Here is a 20,985-nt window from a genome sequence, read left to right on the forward strand (position 1 = left end):
CAGACAGACATCATCTTCCTCTCCAAATGCAAACAGATGGACATCATACCGAAAGGACTGAAGGTAAAAAATCCATTACAATCTACATACCACACAGACTATGCTGACAGCTTGTGCCACACATTCTCAAAAACTGCGGAACCACCTGATCAACATCCTCTACAGCAAACAGGGAAAGATTAAGAATGAGCTTTCAAAACTGGATACTCTCATAAAGAACCAACCTTCCACACAAACTTCCTCGTGGCTGGACTTTACAAAAACTAGACAAGCCATTTACAAAACACACTTTGATTCTCTACAAAAGAAAAAGGACACTAAGCTATCTAAACTACTATATGCCACAAGGGGCCACAACAATGGTTCCCGTAACCCACCCAGCAATATTGTTAATCTATCCAACTATACTCTTAGCCCAGCAGAAGAATCTGTCCTATCTTGGGGCCTCTCCTTTTGCCCCTCCACCCCCACGAACATGATACAGTTCTGTGGTGACCTAGAATCCTATTTTCGACGTCTCAGACTCAAGGAATATTTCCAACACACCTCTGACCAACATATTAACCCACAGAGACCTTCCTGCCAACACTACAAAAAGAAGGATTCTGGGTGGACTCCTCCTGAAGGTCGAAACAGCAGCCTGGATTTCTACATAGACTGCTTCCGCCGACGTGCACGAGCTGAAATTGTGGAAAAGCAGCATCGCTTATCCCATAACCTCAGCCATGCAGAACACAGTGCCATCCACCGCCTCAGAAACAACTCTGACATCATAATCAAAAAGGCTGACAAAGGAGGTGCTGTCGTCATCATGAATAGGTCGGAGTATGAACAAGAGGCTACTAGGCAGCTCTCCAACACCACTTTCTACAAGCCATTACCCTCTGATCCCACTGAGAGTTACCAAAAGAAACTACAGCATTTGCTCAAGAACAAATCCGCACAGACACACCCCTGGAGCCCCGACCTGGGGTATTCTATCTATACCCAAGATCCATAAACCTGGAAATCCTGGACGCCCCATCATCTCAGGCATTGGCACCCTGACAACAGGATTGTCTGGCTATGTAGACTCACTCCTCAGGCCCTTTGTTACCAGCACTCCCAGCTATCTTCGAGACACCACTGACTTCCTGAGGAAACTACAATCCATTGGTGATCTTCCTAAAAACACCATCCTAGCCACTATGGATGTAGAAGCCCTCTACACCAACATTCCACACAAAGATGGACTACAAGCCATCGGGAAACAGTATCCCCGATACTGTCACGGCTAACCTGGTGGCTGAACTTTGTGACTTTGTCCTCACCCATAACTATTTCACATTTGGTGACAATGTATACCTTCAAATCAGCGGCACTGCGATGGGTACCCGCATGGCCCCACAGTATGCCAACATTTTTATGGCTGACTCAGAACAACGCTTCCTCAGCTCTCGTCCCCTAATGCCCCTACTCTACTTGCGCTACATTGATGACATCTTCATCATCTGGACCCATGGAAAAGAAGCTCTTGAGGAATTCCACCATGATTTCAACAATTTCCATCCCACCATCAACCTCAGCCTGGACCAGTCCACACAAGAGATCCACTTCCTGGACACTACGGTGCTAATAAGCGATCGTCACATAAACACCACCCTATATCGGAAACCTACTGATCGCTATTCCTACCTACATGCCTCTAGCTTTCATCCAGATCATACCACTCGATCCATTGTCTACAGCCAAGCGCTACGATATAACCGCATTTGCTCCAACCCCTCAGACAGAGACAAACACCTACAAGATCTCTATCATGCATTCCTACAACTACAATACCCACCTGCTGAAGTGAAGAAACAGATTGACAGAGCCAGAAGAGTACCCAGAAGTCACCTACTACAGGACAGGCCCAACAAAGAAAACAACAGAACGCCACTAGCCATCACCTTCAGCCCCCAACTAAAACCTCTCCAACGCATCATCAAGGATCTACAACCTATCCTGAAGGACGACCCATCACTCTCACAGATCTTGGGAGACAGACCAGTCCTTGCTTACAGACAGCCCCCCAATCTGAAGCAAATACTCACCAGCAACCACACACCACACAACAGAACCACTAACCCAGGAACCTATCCTTGCAACAAAGCCCGTTGCCAACTCTGTCCACATATCTATTCAGGGGATACCATCATAGGGCCTAATCACATCAGCCACACTATCAGAGGCTCGTTCACCTGCGCATCTACCAATGTGATATATGCCATCATGTGCCAGCAATGCCCCTCTGCCATGTACATTGGCCAAACTGGACAGTCTCTACGTAAAAGAATGAATGGACACAAATCAGATGTCAAGAATTAGAACATTCAAAAACCAGTTGGAGAACACTTCAATCTCTCTGGTCACTCGATCACAGACCTCAGAGTGGCTATCCTTCAACAAAAAAGCTTCAAAAACAGACTCCAACGAGAGACTGCTGAATTGGAATTAATTTGCAAACTGGATACAATTAACTTAGGCTTGAATAGAGACTGGGAATGGATGAGTCATTACACAAAGTAAAACTATTTCCCCCTGGTATTTCTCCCTCCCACCCCACCCCCCACTGTTCCTCTGATATTCTTGTTAACTGCTGGAATTAGCCTACCTTGCTTGTCACCATGAAAGGTTTTCCTCCTTTCCCCCCCCTGCTGCTGGTGATGGCTTATCTTAAGGGATCACTCTCCTTACAGTGTGTATGATAAACCCATTGTTTCATGTTCTCTGTGTGTGTGTGTGTGTATATAAATCTCTCCTGTTTTTTCCACCAGATGCATCCGATGAAGTGAGCTGTAGCTCACGAAAGCTTATGCTCTAATAAATTTGTTCGTCTTTAAGGTGCCACACGTACTCCTTTTCTTTTTGCGAATACAGACTAACACGGCTGCTACTCTGAAACCTACAACTGTACTATTTCTAAGTCACGCTTTTTATCTTAGATTTGTTTCCTTCATGTCCAACATCAAACCTCCTTGATATGAAATTACTTACACAGTTAAAGTAATTATCTTCAAATGTTACATACGAAGCCAGAAACAAGAAGTGAAAATTTTGCCTAATCGCTTTGTTTATTCTGTGCATTTGACAGCGATTTTCAGGTTAATTTATCAAAGATATGAAACTTAATGAAGGGATCTTCACTTATTGATATATCCGCTAACTTTAAAAAAAAAACAACTCTCCAATTGTGCAGTACAGAAACTTCAAATTCATTTTATTCACTAGGCCTGGATTCTAGAGTAGCAAACTATTTTTCTTCCACCCAACCTTATAAAAAAATCAAGTTAACTACAAAAATCTGAATCTCAAATTATGCAGTATTTCTCTTACATCTTGTAAAGTTTACAAAAAAACAACTGATGAAGCTAAAGCTTTATAAAGCCAAACAGCTGAATTTCAAATTTTTGAAAAGTAGTTATAATAATTAGTATATGGATAGTACACTGTGGTAGGGTACAGGGCAGTTAGGATTGTTTGGAGAACTTTAACTTTGTTTGATCTTTCATTTGTTTATCTTTAAGTCGTTTTAAACTGCAATGCACTAAATGTTCTTTTTTGCTTAAATTATATTATTTCCAATCTTAACCAGGTAGATATTAATAATGAAGGTTTTACTGGAAATTAGCTTAACTTACAACGAAGTTTCTTGGCATCCTTATGGTCCTTCTCTTTATCTTGTTTTTCCACCCCTGGGGAATCTGGTACATCATCTTCGAATGCTTCATCAGACTCCACTGCCTATTGATTAAAAAAAGACACTGATTAGTTCTCTTTTTGCTTGACAGTTTTCAGAACAGACAACAGTATATTTTATTAACAACCATAATCCATAGAGAGTCTTATAATTCAAATATGCTTTTTAAAAATATTAAACTGGTAACTTCTTGGAATTAGTTGCCATAGTCTTGTAAGCTATATTCATTTCTGTATTAACAAGACTAGTATTAACGCTTAACAGTTGCAGGATTTGTTCACAAGGCCCAACAGAGAAAATGTCACCAGACAATCATTAGGTTAACTGAATTCAGCCAAGGTCAAAACACAAGTAGTATATCTGTCCTGCTGAGATTCTGTAACATCAACCAGCCAACCATATATAAAATATTTCATGGGAAGTTAGACTGTTTGTTATTCTACCTATGTTTTCCACCACAAAATCATTTAATGTAGGGGCTGGGTGTACACGAAGAGCCCATGAAGCAGTTTCCCTATCTTTGTCAGTCATGGCTATAAATAAGTAGCAATCTTCTATGGAAATGCCTGTTGGCAAAGTGTGCTTGATTGATTGTTTGAAAAGTGTGAATTGGGAGTGCTTTGTTCCAGGTGAGCCTTGAGTGGGTCTGACTGCTAGAAAAAGCCAGTCAGCTGCAAACCAGCTGAGCAGCGAACAGCAGAGAGGCTAACAGAGGGAGTTTGCCTGGGGAGAGCCCACTGAGGCTTACATCTTGCTGGCTTCTCTGAATAGTTACTACAACTCCTGAGGAAGCTCGTAGAAGGAACGTAATATGGATGGTATTATGGATTGTGACCTGCACAGGATATGTCATGTTTGTCTTTCTTCCACAGGACAGAAGCGACTTTGTCTGTACAAAGTGTAAGCTGGTTTCCATATTGGAAAAGAAGGTTCAAGGTCTGAAGAAATAAGTATCGACACTGCATTGCATAAGAGAAACTGAAGATTTCCTGGACAGACGTCACGATATGCTTCTACGGACACAATGTTCTGAAGATTCAGAGCAGGCTGCGCAGCAGGGATAGAAGGACGGTGAAGAAATTTGGCAGCATGTGATTCCCGAAGAAGAAGGAGGAGCATCCATATACCAGCAGTGCAGATACAGGTAAGCAACTGTTTTCATGTTCTCTCCACAGGTACTAATGCAGAGAGTGGACTAGATGATTCATCTGAGGGAAGGGAACAGAAGGAGACTCAGCCGATTGGAAGGCATGAGATGCACCGTCCTAGGGATGCGGGTTCCAACACCGCTCCCAGGAGAAGAAGGTGGGTGGTGGTGGTCGGGGACTGAGTCTTCTATCTGTGCCCTGACCGGGAAAAACCGAGAAGTCTGCCGCTTGCCGGGAGCTAGGATTCACAATGTGACGGAGAGACTGCTGAGACTCGTCAAGCCCTTGGATCGCTACCCCTTCCTGCTTCTGCATGTGGGCACCAATGATACCGCCAAGAACGACCTTGAGTGGATCACTGCAGACTATGTTGCTCTGGGAAGAGGGATAAAGGAGTTTGAGGTGCAAGTGGTGTTCTCGTCCATCCTCCCTGTGGAAGGAAAAGGCCTGGGTAGAGACCATCAAATTGTGCAAGTCAACGAATAGCTATGCAGTGGTGTCGGAGAGAAGGCTTTGGATTCTTTGACCATGGGATGGTGTTCCAAGAAGGAGGATTGCTAGGCAGAGACGGGCTGCACCTAATGAAGAGAGGGAAGAGCATCTTCGCAAGCAGGCTGGCTAACCTAGCGAGGAGGGCTTTAAACTAGGTTCACCGGGGAAAGGAGACCAAAGCCCTAAGGTAAGAGGGGACGTGGAATACTGGGAGGAAGCACGAGCAGGAGAGCGCGAGAGGGGAGGGCTCCTGCCTCATACTGAGAAAGAGGGATGGTCAGAGAGTTATCTCAAGTGCCTATACACAAATGCAAGAAGCCCAGGAAACAAGCAGGGAGAACTGGAAGTCCTGGCACAGTCAAGGAATGATGATGTGACTGGAATAACAGAGACTTGGTGGGATAACTCACATGACTGGAGTACTGTCATGGAATGATATAAATTGTTCAGGAAGGACAGGCAAGGCAGAAAAGGTAGGGGAGTTGCATTGCTTGTAAGAGAGCAATATGACTGCTCAGAGCTCCGGCATGAAAGTGCAGAAAAACCTGAGTGTCTCTAGATTAAGTTTAGAAGTGTGATCAACAAGGGTGATGTCGTGGTGGGAGTCTGCTATAGACCACCGGACCAGGGGGATGAGGTAGACGAGGCTTTCTTCTGGCAACTAACGGAAGTTACTAGATCGCAGGCCCTGGTTCTCATGAGAGACTTCAGATCACCCTGATATCTGCTGGGAGTGCAATACAGCGGTGCACAGACAATCCAGGAAGTTTTTGGAAAACATAGGGGACAATTTCCTGGTGCAAGTGCTGGAGGAACCTACTAGGGGCAGAGCTCTTCTTGACCCGCTGCTCATAAACCAGGAAGAATTAGTAGGGGAAACAAAAGTGGATGGGAACCTGGGAGGCAGTGACCATGAGATGGTCGAGTTCAGGATCCTGACACGGGGAAGAAAGGAGAGCAGCAGAATACGGACCCTGGACTTCAGAAAAGCAGACTTTGAATCCCTCAGGGAACCGATGGGCAGGATCCCCTGAGAGGTTAATATGAGGGGGAAAGGAGTCCAGGAGAGCTGGCTGTATTTTAAAGAATCCTTATTGAGGTTACAGGGACAAACCATCCCGATGTGTAGAAAGAATAGTAAATATGGCAGGCGACCAGCTTGGCTTAACAGTGAAATCCTTGCTGATCTAAAACACAAAAAAGCAGCTTACAAGAGGTGGAAGATTGGACAAATGACCAAGGAAGAGTATAAAAATATTGCTCAAGCATGCAGGAGTGAAATCAGGAAGGCCCAATCACACCTGGAGTTGCAGCTAGCAAGGAATTTTAACAGTAACAAGAAGGGTTTCTTCAGGTTTTTAGTAAGAAGAAGCAAGTCAAGGAAAGTGTGGGCCCCTTACTGAATGAGGGAGGCAACCTAGTGACAGAGGATGTGGAAAAAGCTAATGTACTCAATGCTTTTTTTGCCTCTGTCTTCATGAACAAGGTCAGCTCCCAGACTACTGCACTGGGCAGCACAGCATGGTGTGGTGACAGCAGGTGACCAGCACCCTGTGAAGAAAGAAGTAGTTTGGGACTATTTAGAAAAGCTGGACGAGCACAAGTCCATGGGGCCGGATGCGCTGCATCTGAGAGTGCTAAAGGAGCTGGCGGATGTGATTGCAGAGCCATTGGCCATTATCTTTGAAGACTCATAGCGATCGGGGGAGGTCCCAGACGACTGGAAAAAGGCTAATGTAGTGCCCATCTTTAAAAAGGGGAAGAAGGAGAATCCTGGGAACTACAGGCCAGTCAGCCTCGCCTCAGTCCCTGGAAAAATCATGGAGCAGGTCCTCAAGGAATCAATTCTGAAGCACTAAGAGGAGAGGAAAGTGATTAGGAACAATCAGCATGGATTCACCAAGGGCAAGTCATGCCTGACTAATCTATCTTCTATGAAGAGATAACTGGCTCTGTGGATGAGGGGAAAGCATGACGTGTTGTTCCTTGACTTTAGCAAAGCTTTTGACAAAGTCTCCCACAGTATACTTGCCAGCAAGTTAAAGAAGTATGGGCTATATGAATGGACTATAAGGTGGATAGAAAGCTGGCTAGATTGTCGGGCTCAACGGGTAGTGATCAATGGCTCCATGTCTAGTTGGCAGACGGTATCAAGTGGAGTGCCCCAAGGGTCGGTCCTTGGGCCGGTTTTGTTTAATATCTTCATTAATGATCTGGAGAATGGCGTGGATTGCACCCTCAGCAAGTTTGCAGATGACACTAAACTAGGAGGAGAGGTAGATACGCTGAAGGGTAGGGATAGGATACAGAATGCCCTAAACAAATTGGAGGATTTGGCCAAAAGAAATCTGATGAGGTTCAACAAGGACAAATGCTAAGTCCTGCACTTAGGATAGAAAAATCCCATGCACCGCTACAGACTAGGGACCGAATGGCTAGGCAGCAGTTCTGCAGAAAAGGACCTAGAGGTTTCAGTGGATGAGAAGCTGGATACGAGTCAACAGCGTGCCCTTGTTGCCAAGAAGGCCAATGGCATTTTGGGCTGTATAAGTAGGGGGATTGCCAGCAGATCGAGGGACATGATCGTTCCCCTCTATTCAACATTGGTGAGGCCTCATCTGGAGTACCGTGTCCAATTTTGGGCCCCTCACTACAAGAAGGATGTGGAAAAATTGGAAAATGTCCAGCGGAGGGCAAGAAAAATGATTAGGGGACTGGTACACATGACTTACGAGGAGAGGCTGAGGGAACTGGGATTGTTTAGTCTGCGGAAGAGAAGAATGAGGGGGAATTTGATAGCTGCTTTCATCTACCTGAAAGGGGGTTCCAAAGAGGACTGTTCTCAGTGGTACCAGATGACAGAATGAGAAGTAATGGTCTCAAGTTACAGTGGGGAGGTTTAGATTGTATATTAGGAAAAACTTTTTCACTAGGAGGGTGGTGAAGCACTGGAATGCGTTATCTAGGGAGGTGGTAGAATCTCCTTCCTTAGAAGTTCTTAAGGCCAGGCTTGACAAAGCCCTGGCTGGGATGATTTAGTTGGGAAATGGTCCTGCTTTGAGCAGGGGGTTGGACTAGATGACCTTCTGAGGTCCCTTCCAACCCTGATATTCTATGATTCTGTGATAGTGACAGACCACAACACCAAAGATAATTTGATATAGTGATCTTGTCAGCCTCTGAAAGCCTAACCCTGAGTGTTCTCTCAGAATGTTAAAATGAATAGCCCACTCAGATGTAATCAGTGTGGATTACTTTCTAAAATCAGGCATAAATTCCAACTAATCAGAGGGCTATTGCCAAAGTCCCAGTGAGACTATACCTGCAATGTGATACCTAAACAGAACACACAATTCCAGAAATATTAGCTGTTTGGTGAGGATGCTCTTGCTGGCTTTAGTGTAACACATCTCCATATTCTGTCCTTCGTACTCTACTCCATGATTCCAGGAATGATGTACTGCTACTTCATAACTATCATACTAACAAGACAGTGTGGAAGTCAAGTCTAAAACAATTACAAGGTCTCATTATTTTTGAGGAAAGAGATATTTTTATTTTTAAGCAAGTCAACAATCAATGCTCTGGCCACATGTACAACAAACATTTATAAATCTGAGACACAGGACAGATCAAGTGACTTGCTCAAGAAAGCAACTTCCACAGGAAGCTTGTAGTTGAGCTAGAAACTGAATCCAGGTCTTCTGAGTCCCAGTCAAGCATCCTATCCATTAGGCCAAGGGTGGCAAACTACAGCCTGCGAGCCGGATCCGGCCCCTCGGGCTTTGGATCCGACCCATGGGATTGCCGCTCTTGTGGTGCCTCGGGCCCTGTTCCCCTATGGGAAGCAGCTAGCACCATATCCCTGCGATCCCTGGGGGAGGTGGGGGGAGAGAGCTCCAGGCACTGCTCTTGCTGGTGGGTACCTCCTCCGAAGCTCCCATTGGCCGGGAACAGGGAACCGCAGCCAATGGGAGCCTCAGGGGAGGTACCCGCCGGTGAGGGCGGCGCGCTCAGTCCTCTGCCCCGCTCTTCCCCAGGGGGCGCAATGCCAGCCGCTTCCTTGAGTGGAGCAGGGCCAGAGCAGGCAGGGAGCCTGTTGTAGCCCCGCTGCACGCTGCTGCCACGCTGGAGCCGCTCAAGGTAAGCAGCACTGGGCTGCAGCCCAAACCCTTACTGCACACCAACCCCCTGCCCTGAGCCCCCGCTGCACCCGCACCCCTCCTGCGCCCCAACTCCCTTCCCTGAGTCCCCTGCTGCATCCCCACCTCCCTGCCCTGAGCCCCCTGCCACACCCTGCACCCCAACCCCCTGCCCTGAGCCCCCTGCCACACCCTGCACCTGTGTCCTGAACCCCCTCCTGCACTCCATACCCCTTCTGCACCCCAACCCCCTTGCCGAGCCCCCTCATGTGCCCCGTACCCTTTCTCTGCACTGCTTCCCGCACACTGCACCCCCTCCCACACGCTGCACCCCCTCTTGCACCCCAACCCCCTATCCCAGCCATGCATGTAATTTCCCCACCCAGATGTGGTCCTCGGGCCAAAAAGTTTGCCCACCCCTGCATTAGACAATCCCTTTTCCCTTATCAGCGCTAGTGCTATTACATTAGCCAGGCACCAGGGACCACTGAACTGGCTACTAAATGCCCTTTCCTCTTCTCACCTCCAATATACTCACTCTCCAAGAAGTCAAGAAATGAAAGCCTGAGTGATACACTTAACGGGCTGGAATGATGGAGTAGGTTCACAAAATATTTTCTAACTATGACAGCACTGAAAAAAATATCTTCAAGATTTAAGTACATACCTGATTACTGATAGTGTAAGCAAGAACTTTAAACCACTCATTAATAAAAACGTCATTATCAGATTGAATTAAGAGTTCAGTTCCTTGGCGGGTTTTCAGCTTTAAAGGAAAGAAATATTCTATTAGAACAAAATATAAATATTCAGAATAATTCAATGTTTTAAAACCATGTTAAGTTAAAATCAACAGTTGTACATGACCACAAATGTGCAGTAGCTTCAAGTCATATGCCAATGCAAGCTTGTGTGTGTCAGACAGGATATCAAACCCTAAAATTAATCTTACCTATCCTTTATTGTGTACATATGCTGTACAATTATTGTTTTGTTAATATAGAAATTCTGAATGCTGTAACTGTTAATGATATTTATCTGTGACCTTTGCCTTCTTGTTTTCAGACAGGAGAACAATATGCAGCACGTTGTAGTTAACTAAGCTGATAACATAAATACAAGGTACACAGCCAAGAGGTATTATCAGATTATCCAGTTCTCACAACAGAATTAAGAAATAAGACATGGGTATAATGTTGATCAGTGCTTGAAGTTATTCAAAAACACACACATAAAATTGAATTCTATTTTGCAGCAAGTGACAACAGTTTATTTCAAGAGATGTGTTAAAATGACAATATAGTATTCTGGTTTCAGCTAATGTTAAGTTCCTGGCTACTGCTTTCAGTTGCCATATAATGATTCAAAAATTGATTCCACTAAAAACAACAAGTTAATTCAACTAAATTCAAAAGCAATTATACATTATAGGGTACATTAAAAAGGTAAACAGCTTGCACTTACAGTAATGTGTACATATTTTAGAAAATATCTTTATCTTGATATTATCCTGGGGCACGTATGACTTTAATCCAACTGATTGCTTTTTTGTTTGTTTGAAATTTAGAGAAGTTTTTTTTCCGCCTGGAGTATAATAAACCATCAACACAAAGCCATACTTCTGAACAGTAAAACTCACCTCAACAACATTCTTTTTGCTGGATTTGTCCTTTGATGCCCAGTCAATAACTGCCCCTCTGAGATCCACTGTGAATTCTGGCTTAGACTGATTGACCCCAAACTTCTGAAACAAAGAATAAATTATTATTTTCTTTGATTAGTCACCCCTAAAAAAATGTACACAGTCTTGTGCCCCGCATATATAATAGAGCTTAGTATTTTTACAGACTACACACAGTTAACTCAAGTATAGTGTTCTGCCCAACTTCCCAACAGAAGCGGTACCATGAAAAACTAAATGTTTCCAAAGAATGGTCTGTTTTTGAGGATAGGTAAATGTACAGATGATACTGATATATGCTTTAAATGAAAGAACTAACTCCAACACAGAATTTTTTAATGCAACAATTGTACAACTATAATTTGATTATAGTATGGTTATGGGCACAGACTGTCCAAAGTTGTAAACAGGCTGGCTTTTGGTGAAGTCATTCTAGCATTTAACCAACACCTGACACTTGCACTTAAAAAATACTAATGGCTTTACTAGACAGGCAAAAATACACCCTTGTAGAATATAGTAAAAGCTCTCTCTAGTATACTGAAGGGACTTGGGTTTTTAAGGAATGTTTCATAAAACCCAATTGATTTTACAATTAAAATTTTACTTAAAATATTTTCCTGTAGTATTTGCACACAAACACTGCTGCACTGTGCAAGTACACAGAAACAAAGCAATTTCACTGTCTAATCTAATATTCAAACACTGAATAACCAACAAATTGTGAAAATGGGATTTAGTCACAAGCGTCCTTCACATAAGTAGGGAAAACCATTCACAAACTTCTTTCTCTCTTTTCCCGATATCAGCACAACCAACAGTTTACTTGTTACTTGTAACAGTTACTTGTTGCATTGGGTTTTATGAAACAATAAAATAAAAATTAAACACACACTGATAATGTTTTACTAGGGTACGTCTAATATAATAACAGTCTTAAATGGGAAGCTGAACTTTCACTGGAGTTTCACCCCTTATCACTCAGCTTTTATTTCCCCTTTAAAGGGTCTGAACCTGTGGTCTTCACAAAACATGAACGGTAATTTTGGGCAAAAAATGAATAATTAAAATTTTAATTAGCCAAAAGGGGGAAGATTAGAAGTGAAGTGGTGCTGGCATAGAAATTCAGTGCCATACGATCACTAAGAGACTCCTAGCTCCAGACTAATGACTTAAACATGTTTTGTCTTTCTATAAAGGTGAATTTAACGTCTGTGTAGAGTGCTGACTGACTGCTCTGAAGGATAAAATCCTCACTGTTGCCACAGAACAGGAACGGAGAGCATGGAGAGCATCAATGCAAGCGTCTCCACAGTGACTCTACCAATGTGCCTCATCTCTATTCAGGAGCAACCACCTTTAGGAGAACAGTAGTTCAGTTTCCATTCCCATTTAATCTCTGTCCGCTGCTGAGACTGTAAGCAATAATGTTTGTTAGTATCAGTGGTTCTGTACCATGGATACTGTCCACGAGGAACAGAGTAGGAGCTTTTCAAAAGGCAAACAGCAGTTGGGTAACTAATTATTATTTGTGGCTTTACAATCCTAGTTTATGGGAAATTTTTCAAACACTGTGGGGAAAAAACAATCACCACTTAAAATCAAAACACTAACCCATTTAACATGCGCCTCTAAGCGGCCATCGAATGATAAGGAAAACCATTTTAAAATAGCGTTGCAGCAGTAGCCAGAGGCCTGGCTCAGGATCAGGCTCATTGAGATATCTGCTGTACAAGCCCACACAAATACAGGATACCTGACAACCACCTCCTAGGCCAATTCAAACTATCAATTTAGAGAGATAATTTCCATATCATATTATCAGACTGTCATTCATTATCTAATACATGCTAAACTTTTTTGGCTATTATTTTTTTTAAATAATTTAAATGAAGGGAGGAGGGATTTTACTCTTTATTTTCCTAACAAAAGGATAAAAGACAAATTCTTACTGAAAAACATGTTTTTAAACATGACAGACCCAATCCTCCAGAAAGATTTTACAATTAGAGATAGTCCTTGTAATTTTATTCTTTAATTCTCTTATATACACAGCTGAACAATACTGGTAAGTTAAGGTATAGTAGATAGTTTTAGTAATATAAATGTATTTAAGAGATCTCAGATAATGTAGACTTTTAGTACAGGTTGACAGCTGAACATTTCAAAGCAGTTTGTTGTATTTTAGGTTTCAGAATAGCAGCCGTGTTACTCTGTATTCGCAAAAAGAAAAGAAGGACTTGTGGCACCTTAGAGACTAAACAAATTTATTTGAGCATAAGCTTTCGTGAGCTACAAAAGCTTATGCTCAAATACATTTGTTAGTCTCTAAGGTGCCACAAGTCCTCCTTTTCTTTTTGTTGTATTTTAGTAAATCACACAACACAGATTTTCCCAGAACATTTATTAGTTTGTATAATTTGTATTAATCATAGTGCCTAAGAGCCCCTATCATGGACTAGGGCTCCACTGTGCTAAGTGTTACAAACGGAACAAAAAGCTGGTTCCTGCCCCCACTGAACTTACAATAGTGGTCAGTGGACAGTGCAAAACTTTTGGTATCAAGCAGTTAAGAATCAGGCTCTCACTCAGCAACTGAAAGTCTAAATTTCTTCAAGAATCAGTTCAGAATCTGAAACAATGTACAAAAATCTAAACCACATACTCAGACCATGTATTCAAGAATGGATGGTAAATATTTATGAGCAATCTGGGCCTAACATTTCATGCATTCAGCAACACATTTTGACTGACAATGGAATGGAGTTTACATTAGTTTCATTTCTCTTCTTATTTTGCTAATTAAACATGCATAGATGCATTTATATTATCCTATTGCAAACCTCACCAAAGAGATCATAATCAAAAGTGATTGCCACAAGTGAGATGTTAGCAGCCATACCAAATCTCAAGTAGTCTGACTAAATTTAAAGTTAACAGTCCCTTTCCTTTTCCTCTAAAGACACAAAAAGGTACTTGCACAACTATGGCATCAAAAAAAAATCTTTTTTTTGGCAACATTTCTGTCCATCATCATCATCAAAACATAATGAAAGTAGATTTTGAAGTTTTGCATTTGAGCTTTAACATTTTTTTTTACACTGATAATTTTGCAGAACTGAAGATAGCTCAAAGGAGCCAATTACCATCCCTTACAAACCAACTTGTTACTGTTGACCTAGCATTTTAGCCTACAAATATTTGATTTTTTTCTGAGAATACAGCATTTCTATATTGTACCCACACTATACCAAAGAAGGCTGTCGTATTGTATGTAAACTGGTATGGTGTTTTGCATCAATTTTTTGCATGCTGTACAGTAAGACATCCTTGACATTTTTCTCTTATTTCAGCTGCATTATATGTCCCATGATGCATAATGTGACATGTATGCAGTCATGTGATCATTAGGTATTTCATTTATAGCTAAAATTGACAGATTTCAAACAGACCATTCAAATCAAATGCATATAAATATCCTCCAAACATCCTAAATTAGTTGCATTGTTAGAAAGAATTAGACATAGGCCCTAAAAGCTGTTAATATACTATATCATGCCCTCCATTAGTCAAGATACTAGTGGTTCCAGTGACTGGTACAATGTGGATTAGAATCCACTTCATCGGTAATGGAGTGATCTTTGTATTTAGTTCCATTAGGGTGATCACAGGATTACTGGAATATACCCGTTAATTTTTACCTTATACAACCTTAATGCATTTCGAAAGACACACACACACACACACACAAGATATAGAGAAAACATGAAGCGTTACATAAAATGGCATGAAAATTACTTCAACTCAGTTAGCAATTCTTGGTGAAATGAAGTGTCTTTCAAATTTATTTTAAGACACTGATAGTGAATAAAATAGTATGGTGGCAAGAGGCATGTAACAAGAACACATACAGTGATAGCTGAAACAGGATCACAGTTTACATAGGTGACAGCAGGCCGACCACTGAGAGCATTTTTCCAAGAAGAAAACAGCGAGAGCAGGAGCTCAGGAATTAAGCCCCACTGGCAAAATGACTTGGTGAGAAAAAGGAAGAAAAATGATGAAGTCACAAAGCAATGCACAAGAGTAAAAGCAAACACATCAACCACTAGGTAACCACTAAACAAATATTTTTTCAACCAGATGATGGGGACATGAAACTCGGGTCTTAAATAGGATTCAAGTGAATCTTAAACATGACTGTACAACACGTGTTTAAATATTCTTATGGGTTGTTTCTGAAGGGTAAGAATTTACAAATGACTGATAAGTAGTTTTTTAAATATTGTATTTATTTTTTTCATTGCACAGGGAGAGCAGAAAAGTGCATAAGTATGTATACACAGAGATGTACAATCTTTGAAAACAGATACTCTCCCTTGATAATTTAAAGGCTAGTTTACACTGATCACACTGTAAATATTTTTCTCATTTCCGACACTGCATACCTTAAGGTACTAAATAGAAAATATTTTACCATATAGTGGACAAGATATGTACTTATATTTATATTAGATCAGTGGTTCCCAAACTTTAACAACCTGTGTCAAAGTTTAAAGCCAGAGAGGACACTATATCATTGGGTCTGACCTCCTGTATCTTACAGCCACCACACTAATCCCAACAATCAAAATTAGACCAAAGTATTACATCCCACAGGAGACTAGATATGTGCCACAAGCAGAGAATAGGTGCACCAGTGCGGGAAGCCCCTGGGATAGAAGGGAATAATTAAGTGAGATATGCCTATATGATCCTGGTAAGTGACCCACATGCTGCAGAGGAAGGCCAAAAACCCCCGAAGTCGCTGCCAATCTGACCCAAGGGAAAATTCCTTCCTGATGCCTCATATGATCAGTTAGATCCTGAGTATGCGAGCAAGAACCATTCAGCCAAGCACCCGAGAGAGAGAGGGGGAGAGAGAGACTGTTCAGCGCCACCTCAGAGACCTGGCCCTCTCTGAACTTTCAGTCGGAGATTCTCTCAATTGATTTGGAAGATTGCAGTATGCATTATACCTTTAGCTACAGAAAACTATAAAAATGATTAGAGGGTACCAATAACCACAATATGCTTTAAAAGGGGAGGAGTCATCTTTATACGTGGCAGACTGAATATCAGAGTTCTCATGATCATCTGTAGTGAATATGCTTATTATTATTAAAGTGGGATGGTGAAATTAAGCTAATTAGATTCCAGTCAGCAATAAAATGGAGAAAAATTAAGTTTCTATTCTTGTCAAATCTTATAATTTCACTAATACAGCATTTCCCACTCCCATGCTTACCTTTCCAGATTCTCCAGTATTTCTTCAATATGTTATTAAATTTACGTAAAAATCACATGCACTGCACAGAAAACCTTTTAAGCGTTTATATGTAATTGATTTTTTCCATCATAATAAAATGTATTGCTTGCAGAAATATCTTCTACCCAGTATTGGAAGCACAAGTCATTTAACATTTGTTTCCTTTATCTTTTTAAGTGTTTCAAGCTCACTTTCTATTCGTCCTCAACCATGCTTCCACCCCCATGCACACCCTCTCCTGTTCTTTCAATTCATTCATATTGTGTGAACATCTCCTTAGGTCACTAGGTCCACTCCCAATCATATCCCAATATGATTAACATTCCCTCATTCCTTTTACTCTTTATTTTGTTCTGCCCCTCCCCTATTTTTTTTCTTTACTTCCTATCACGTCCTGATCCATCCTAGTAGCTTCTCTGTCCTTACCTATTCCCATTGTGCTTCCTGCAACCATCCACTCGACTGCTACAGAGCAGCAGAATGGCAAAAAATGACAAGATTTCTGATCTCTGAAATGAAAACAGTCCTTCAGAAAAACTGTCAATTCCAATTTGCTGCTTATTCAGTGTGAAACAGCAGAGGGTGAATCAAATAGAAAAAAGTTCCAGAAAATATACTAGAGTAATAGCATATGCCAGTCAAATACAGCTGCTAGAATTGCAATCTGTTTATCTATACATTAGTTTTCAAATAGAACTACATATATACTTAATATAAGAACTTCATTAATCTTGTACAAAATCTAATATTGAAAGAAAATGGATAGCAAGACATTTCTGAGATGTAACTGGATATATACATAATCATTGAAACAATAACTGTTCCATGTGGGATGGATATAAATTTGAAGAACTTTCAGTCGAAGGATACCCTTAAACAATGCCTTTTGTCTATTGGACATACTGCATGTAAAAAACATTTCTTTCAACATGCAGCATAAAACAAAATTCAATAAAGCATGGATTGTAACATGACAAAAGCTCAGTAAGTGTTCTGCCTTCTCCCCTTAGATTGCTTCGCACACATCGGGAGCATAATCTATGAAGTACATACTGGCTGATTCAGTTCTTCCAGTGTAATAATTTGAGCTTTACAGTGTTTCCTTTATTATTTAATTTTATGTATTTATTTCAAACTTACCTCAAAGTGTGAAAAATCTCTTCAAGCTACTAACTAATCCATGAACCAAAACACTCACACAAACAGACCCAATTCAGAAATGCATGGTTAGAAACAAATCAAGGACATATTTGGTCTAGAGCATCTTCTGCAACCTGCTCTCTTTTGATTCAGTTCCGACAAATTTGAAGACAACCGAAAATCCTTTATGAGTTTCTAAATTAGTTCTGATAGGAATGAATCACAAGGTTTTCTGTAACACGGAAAAGAGTATATTTGGTTTTCTTCTTACCCTTCATCATAAATTGACTGCTACACTATGCTATTTTCCTTGTTTTGTCGTCATTTTTTGAATGATGCAAGTATTTTTTTATATAGATTCTACAAATAATTGCTAGAATTTATTGTGCTTGATCTGTTCCACATTTAAATAAAGCAAAAAGATAGGTTGAAGTACTTACCCAACTAGTTCCAGTTCCTTGGGTTTTAGTAAATAACAGCGATGAACCTTGTAATACTGCCCACGACGACATCCAGTTCTTTCTGCAATTAAAATACTGACATTTATATTTGTTTTCAGATAAAATTAAACTACCTCACATTGTCCATCACTGCTAGAATGCTGATCTGTGTGTTAGCACAATTAGCTACATATATACTCATTAGTGATATTAGTAAGTCTTTTAATTGCTACTATAATATTTGTGATGGGGAACTTATGTTAGTAGCCCCAAGCTGGCCATCAAAGTCTAAACCAAACAGAGCTACTTAGTAGTGAAAGCCACCAGTTTCACTAGAAGAAACACAGTGTATAATTATGACCTCAAAGATGCTAATTTAGCATGCCCAAACTGCAGGGTATTAAATAGGTTATGTCAAAGCATTGCATAATCATGAGACTGACTGATCATAGTACCTCATACCTACACAGGATGCAAGTGTACCACATTTGATAGAATACACTGATTTGTATTGAAAGAATATTTGTTGTGTGTTTACAATGCAGAAAAGAACAAGCCCATTACCATTTCTGAACACCTATTCCCTTGAGGTAAAAAAAAAAAAATCTTGAGTAGCCATGTCCTCTAGTGTTATTGCCTAAATATGAAATAATAATAAATAGCTTAGTAAAATAGACAGGGTGGCCATACTGCTTCTTTTTACACAGAAGTCCATAAACCTAAATGGCTATAATAAACCTACCTGCATAATTTTTAAGGGCTTGTTTGGAACAAAAAATTTAATATTGCATACGAGTTTAAGCAAGACACTAACAAACATTCAGAACACTCCACATTTTAAATTAGACTAAAGGAAAAGTAGACCTGAATTAAGTAGAAAATATTTTTACATTAATGCAACATTTAAAATAAAAAAAAAGGTACAATTCCAAAAGTTGTCTCATAACAGACTGTCCATACTACAACCTGTACATTTATTCCTATTTATAATTTAAGTGGCCATCTATAGCACTAAACAAAGAGTCAGAGAAATAAGAGATGAAGATCATCACCGAGGCCAGAGGTAAGATTGAGCCAGTACTCTGCGGTATATCATACTGACAATGCTTTGGTGGCCAAATGGTTTCTGAAACATTTCAGCTTTCGTTTTTTTGGGTTTTTTTTAAATTTAGTTTATAACTCTCATATCTGAAAAGAGAATACTTTGAACGTGAACAGTGCAGTCTTACTGATGCCACACATGGATAAATCATCATTCTAAGTAACGTAAACTGCCTCACTCCTTTCAACTCCAACAGTTAACTGTTTCACAGCTTTTCAGTTTCATCCAACAATAATGCATACCCCAACTGCAAACTAGCACTTCATTTAATAAAACCTTAGCCGATTGACCTCATATGCCTTCACATCTATTATATCAGCACATGCTGAATCACTTAAGGTTTCGTTTTAGAGTGTAAGTTTGATGAAGTTGGGTACCTATTGCTTTTGAATATCTGTTGGAGATGGAAATGAAAACCTTATGGAGTATTGGAGTGAGTTACTGACTGTTGTAGGCAATAAGAAAGTGGAAAGGAATGCACAGGTCTTTCCTTTTAAGATATTTCCATGTCTTTAAGGTTTTTGGTGGATGCTGTTGCAATCTTCACAGTCACAAAACATAGTTTGTGTTTGTTAATTTCCTAGATATTTGTAATGCATTTTTGATGTACCTCAGTGAATAGCACCAGAGCCAGGAAGAACAAGAGCTGTACCTTCCTGGAAATCAGAGGGAGAAACTGACCTTCCAAAGCTCCTCCTCTATTGACCCTCCTGAAAATTGTGAGAAACTGATGTGCCTCACTAAATTCTTTTCTCTAACATTTTATCACCATTTTAAAAGTTACTGAAACCAAGTACACCAAAAGCAACCCCTTTTTTTTTTTTTTTTTTTTTTTTTTTTTAAAGCAGTGACAGCATAACCTGTCAGCTTGAGGGAACTTTACTAAAGGAGTCGCTTCCCAACACACTCATGTTGACTTCTAGAACTTGGATACAGCCAGATACAGTTGCAGCACTAGGGTTCATGGGCTTGTATTACACCAGCAGATATGTCTATTGCTCTTCCCATTCCCTGATGGAATGACGCATACTTCTCAAACTTCAAATATGACAGTGCAGGATAGTTGCAAGAGTGATGGCCAACACAAAGGATTAAACCAGTGACCTCCACAGCTAAAAGCCTTTACAACTTATCCTAAAGAGTCAGGCTCTCAAACTGTCACAAACGTGCATCCTCTACGGATTTGGCACAAAACGTGACAACACATTGACCAGCGAGTTTACACATTTTGCTTGTGTAATAAATGACTGAAACATGTATTTTACGATTCACACCATAATTTACAGATCATCATAGTTTAAGTATAAAACCTTTTTTAAAGTGATCTATTCACTGTGTGAGTCACACTTAACCATACTAACCTCTCCCAGGTCAGCAACAGGATTTGAACCTCTTGACCTTCAGATCCCTTACTATTATAGCTAAGAAATAACTGCTAATGCCTCCATAGACCTGCTATTAGAGGAGGACTTAACACTTTCCCAGTGGGTTACACAACTGTACTAGTCAGCAGTAAACGGTTAATGATCAGGAAACATGTATTCTATCCCTAGCTCTGGGAAAGGAGTCTGGTGTTATAGTGGTTAGAGATAAAATAGCCAAAACAGGGTTAGTCACTTTGAAAGTCAGCATAGTACAGTGGATAAGATTGGGGTTTTTCAGAGATCTAAGTTTTGTATTGGCAATGATATTGTATAAACTCGCTAATTTAATAGAACAAATTAGGGTGGGTGAATTTTGGCAGCTCTTCATTAACTGTTCTAGGTTGGGGTTGAGGATTGCTGTCAATAACGGTAGTGAATTGCATGGAT

General features: G+C 40.7%; 1 protein-coding gene across 11 annotated transcripts in view; it reads right to left on the minus strand.

Annotated features, from left to right (window-relative positions):
• Positions 1 to 20,985, minus strand: part of ARHGAP12 (Rho GTPase activating protein 12) — a 146,903-nt gene that overhangs the window by 13,760 nt on the left and 112,158 nt on the right. For 7 of the 11 annotated variants that reach the window (XM_038389268.2, XM_038389275.2, XM_038389267.2 and 4 more), the window contains 4 exons: positions 18,073 to 18,154; positions 11,143 to 11,247; positions 10,171 to 10,269; positions 3,663 to 3,765 (listed from right to left, as the gene is read on the minus strand). In XM_038389268.2, the coding sequence (XP_038245196.1) occupies positions 3,663 to 3,765; positions 10,171 to 10,269; positions 11,143 to 11,247; positions 18,073 to 18,154 (389 nt within the window). The remainder of the gene's footprint in view (positions 1 to 3,662; positions 3,766 to 10,170; positions 10,270 to 11,142; positions 11,248 to 18,072; positions 18,155 to 20,985) is intronic. The other 4 variants (XM_038389271.2, XM_043509542.1, XM_038389270.2 and 1 more) reach the window with 1 other exon arrangement.

This window comes from Dermochelys coriacea, chromosome 2, assembly GCF_009764565.3.
Source record: "Dermochelys coriacea isolate rDerCor1 chromosome 2, rDerCor1.pri.v4, whole genome shotgun sequence".
NCBI classification, from domain to species: Eukaryota; Metazoa; Chordata; order Testudines; family Dermochelyidae; genus Dermochelys; species Dermochelys coriacea.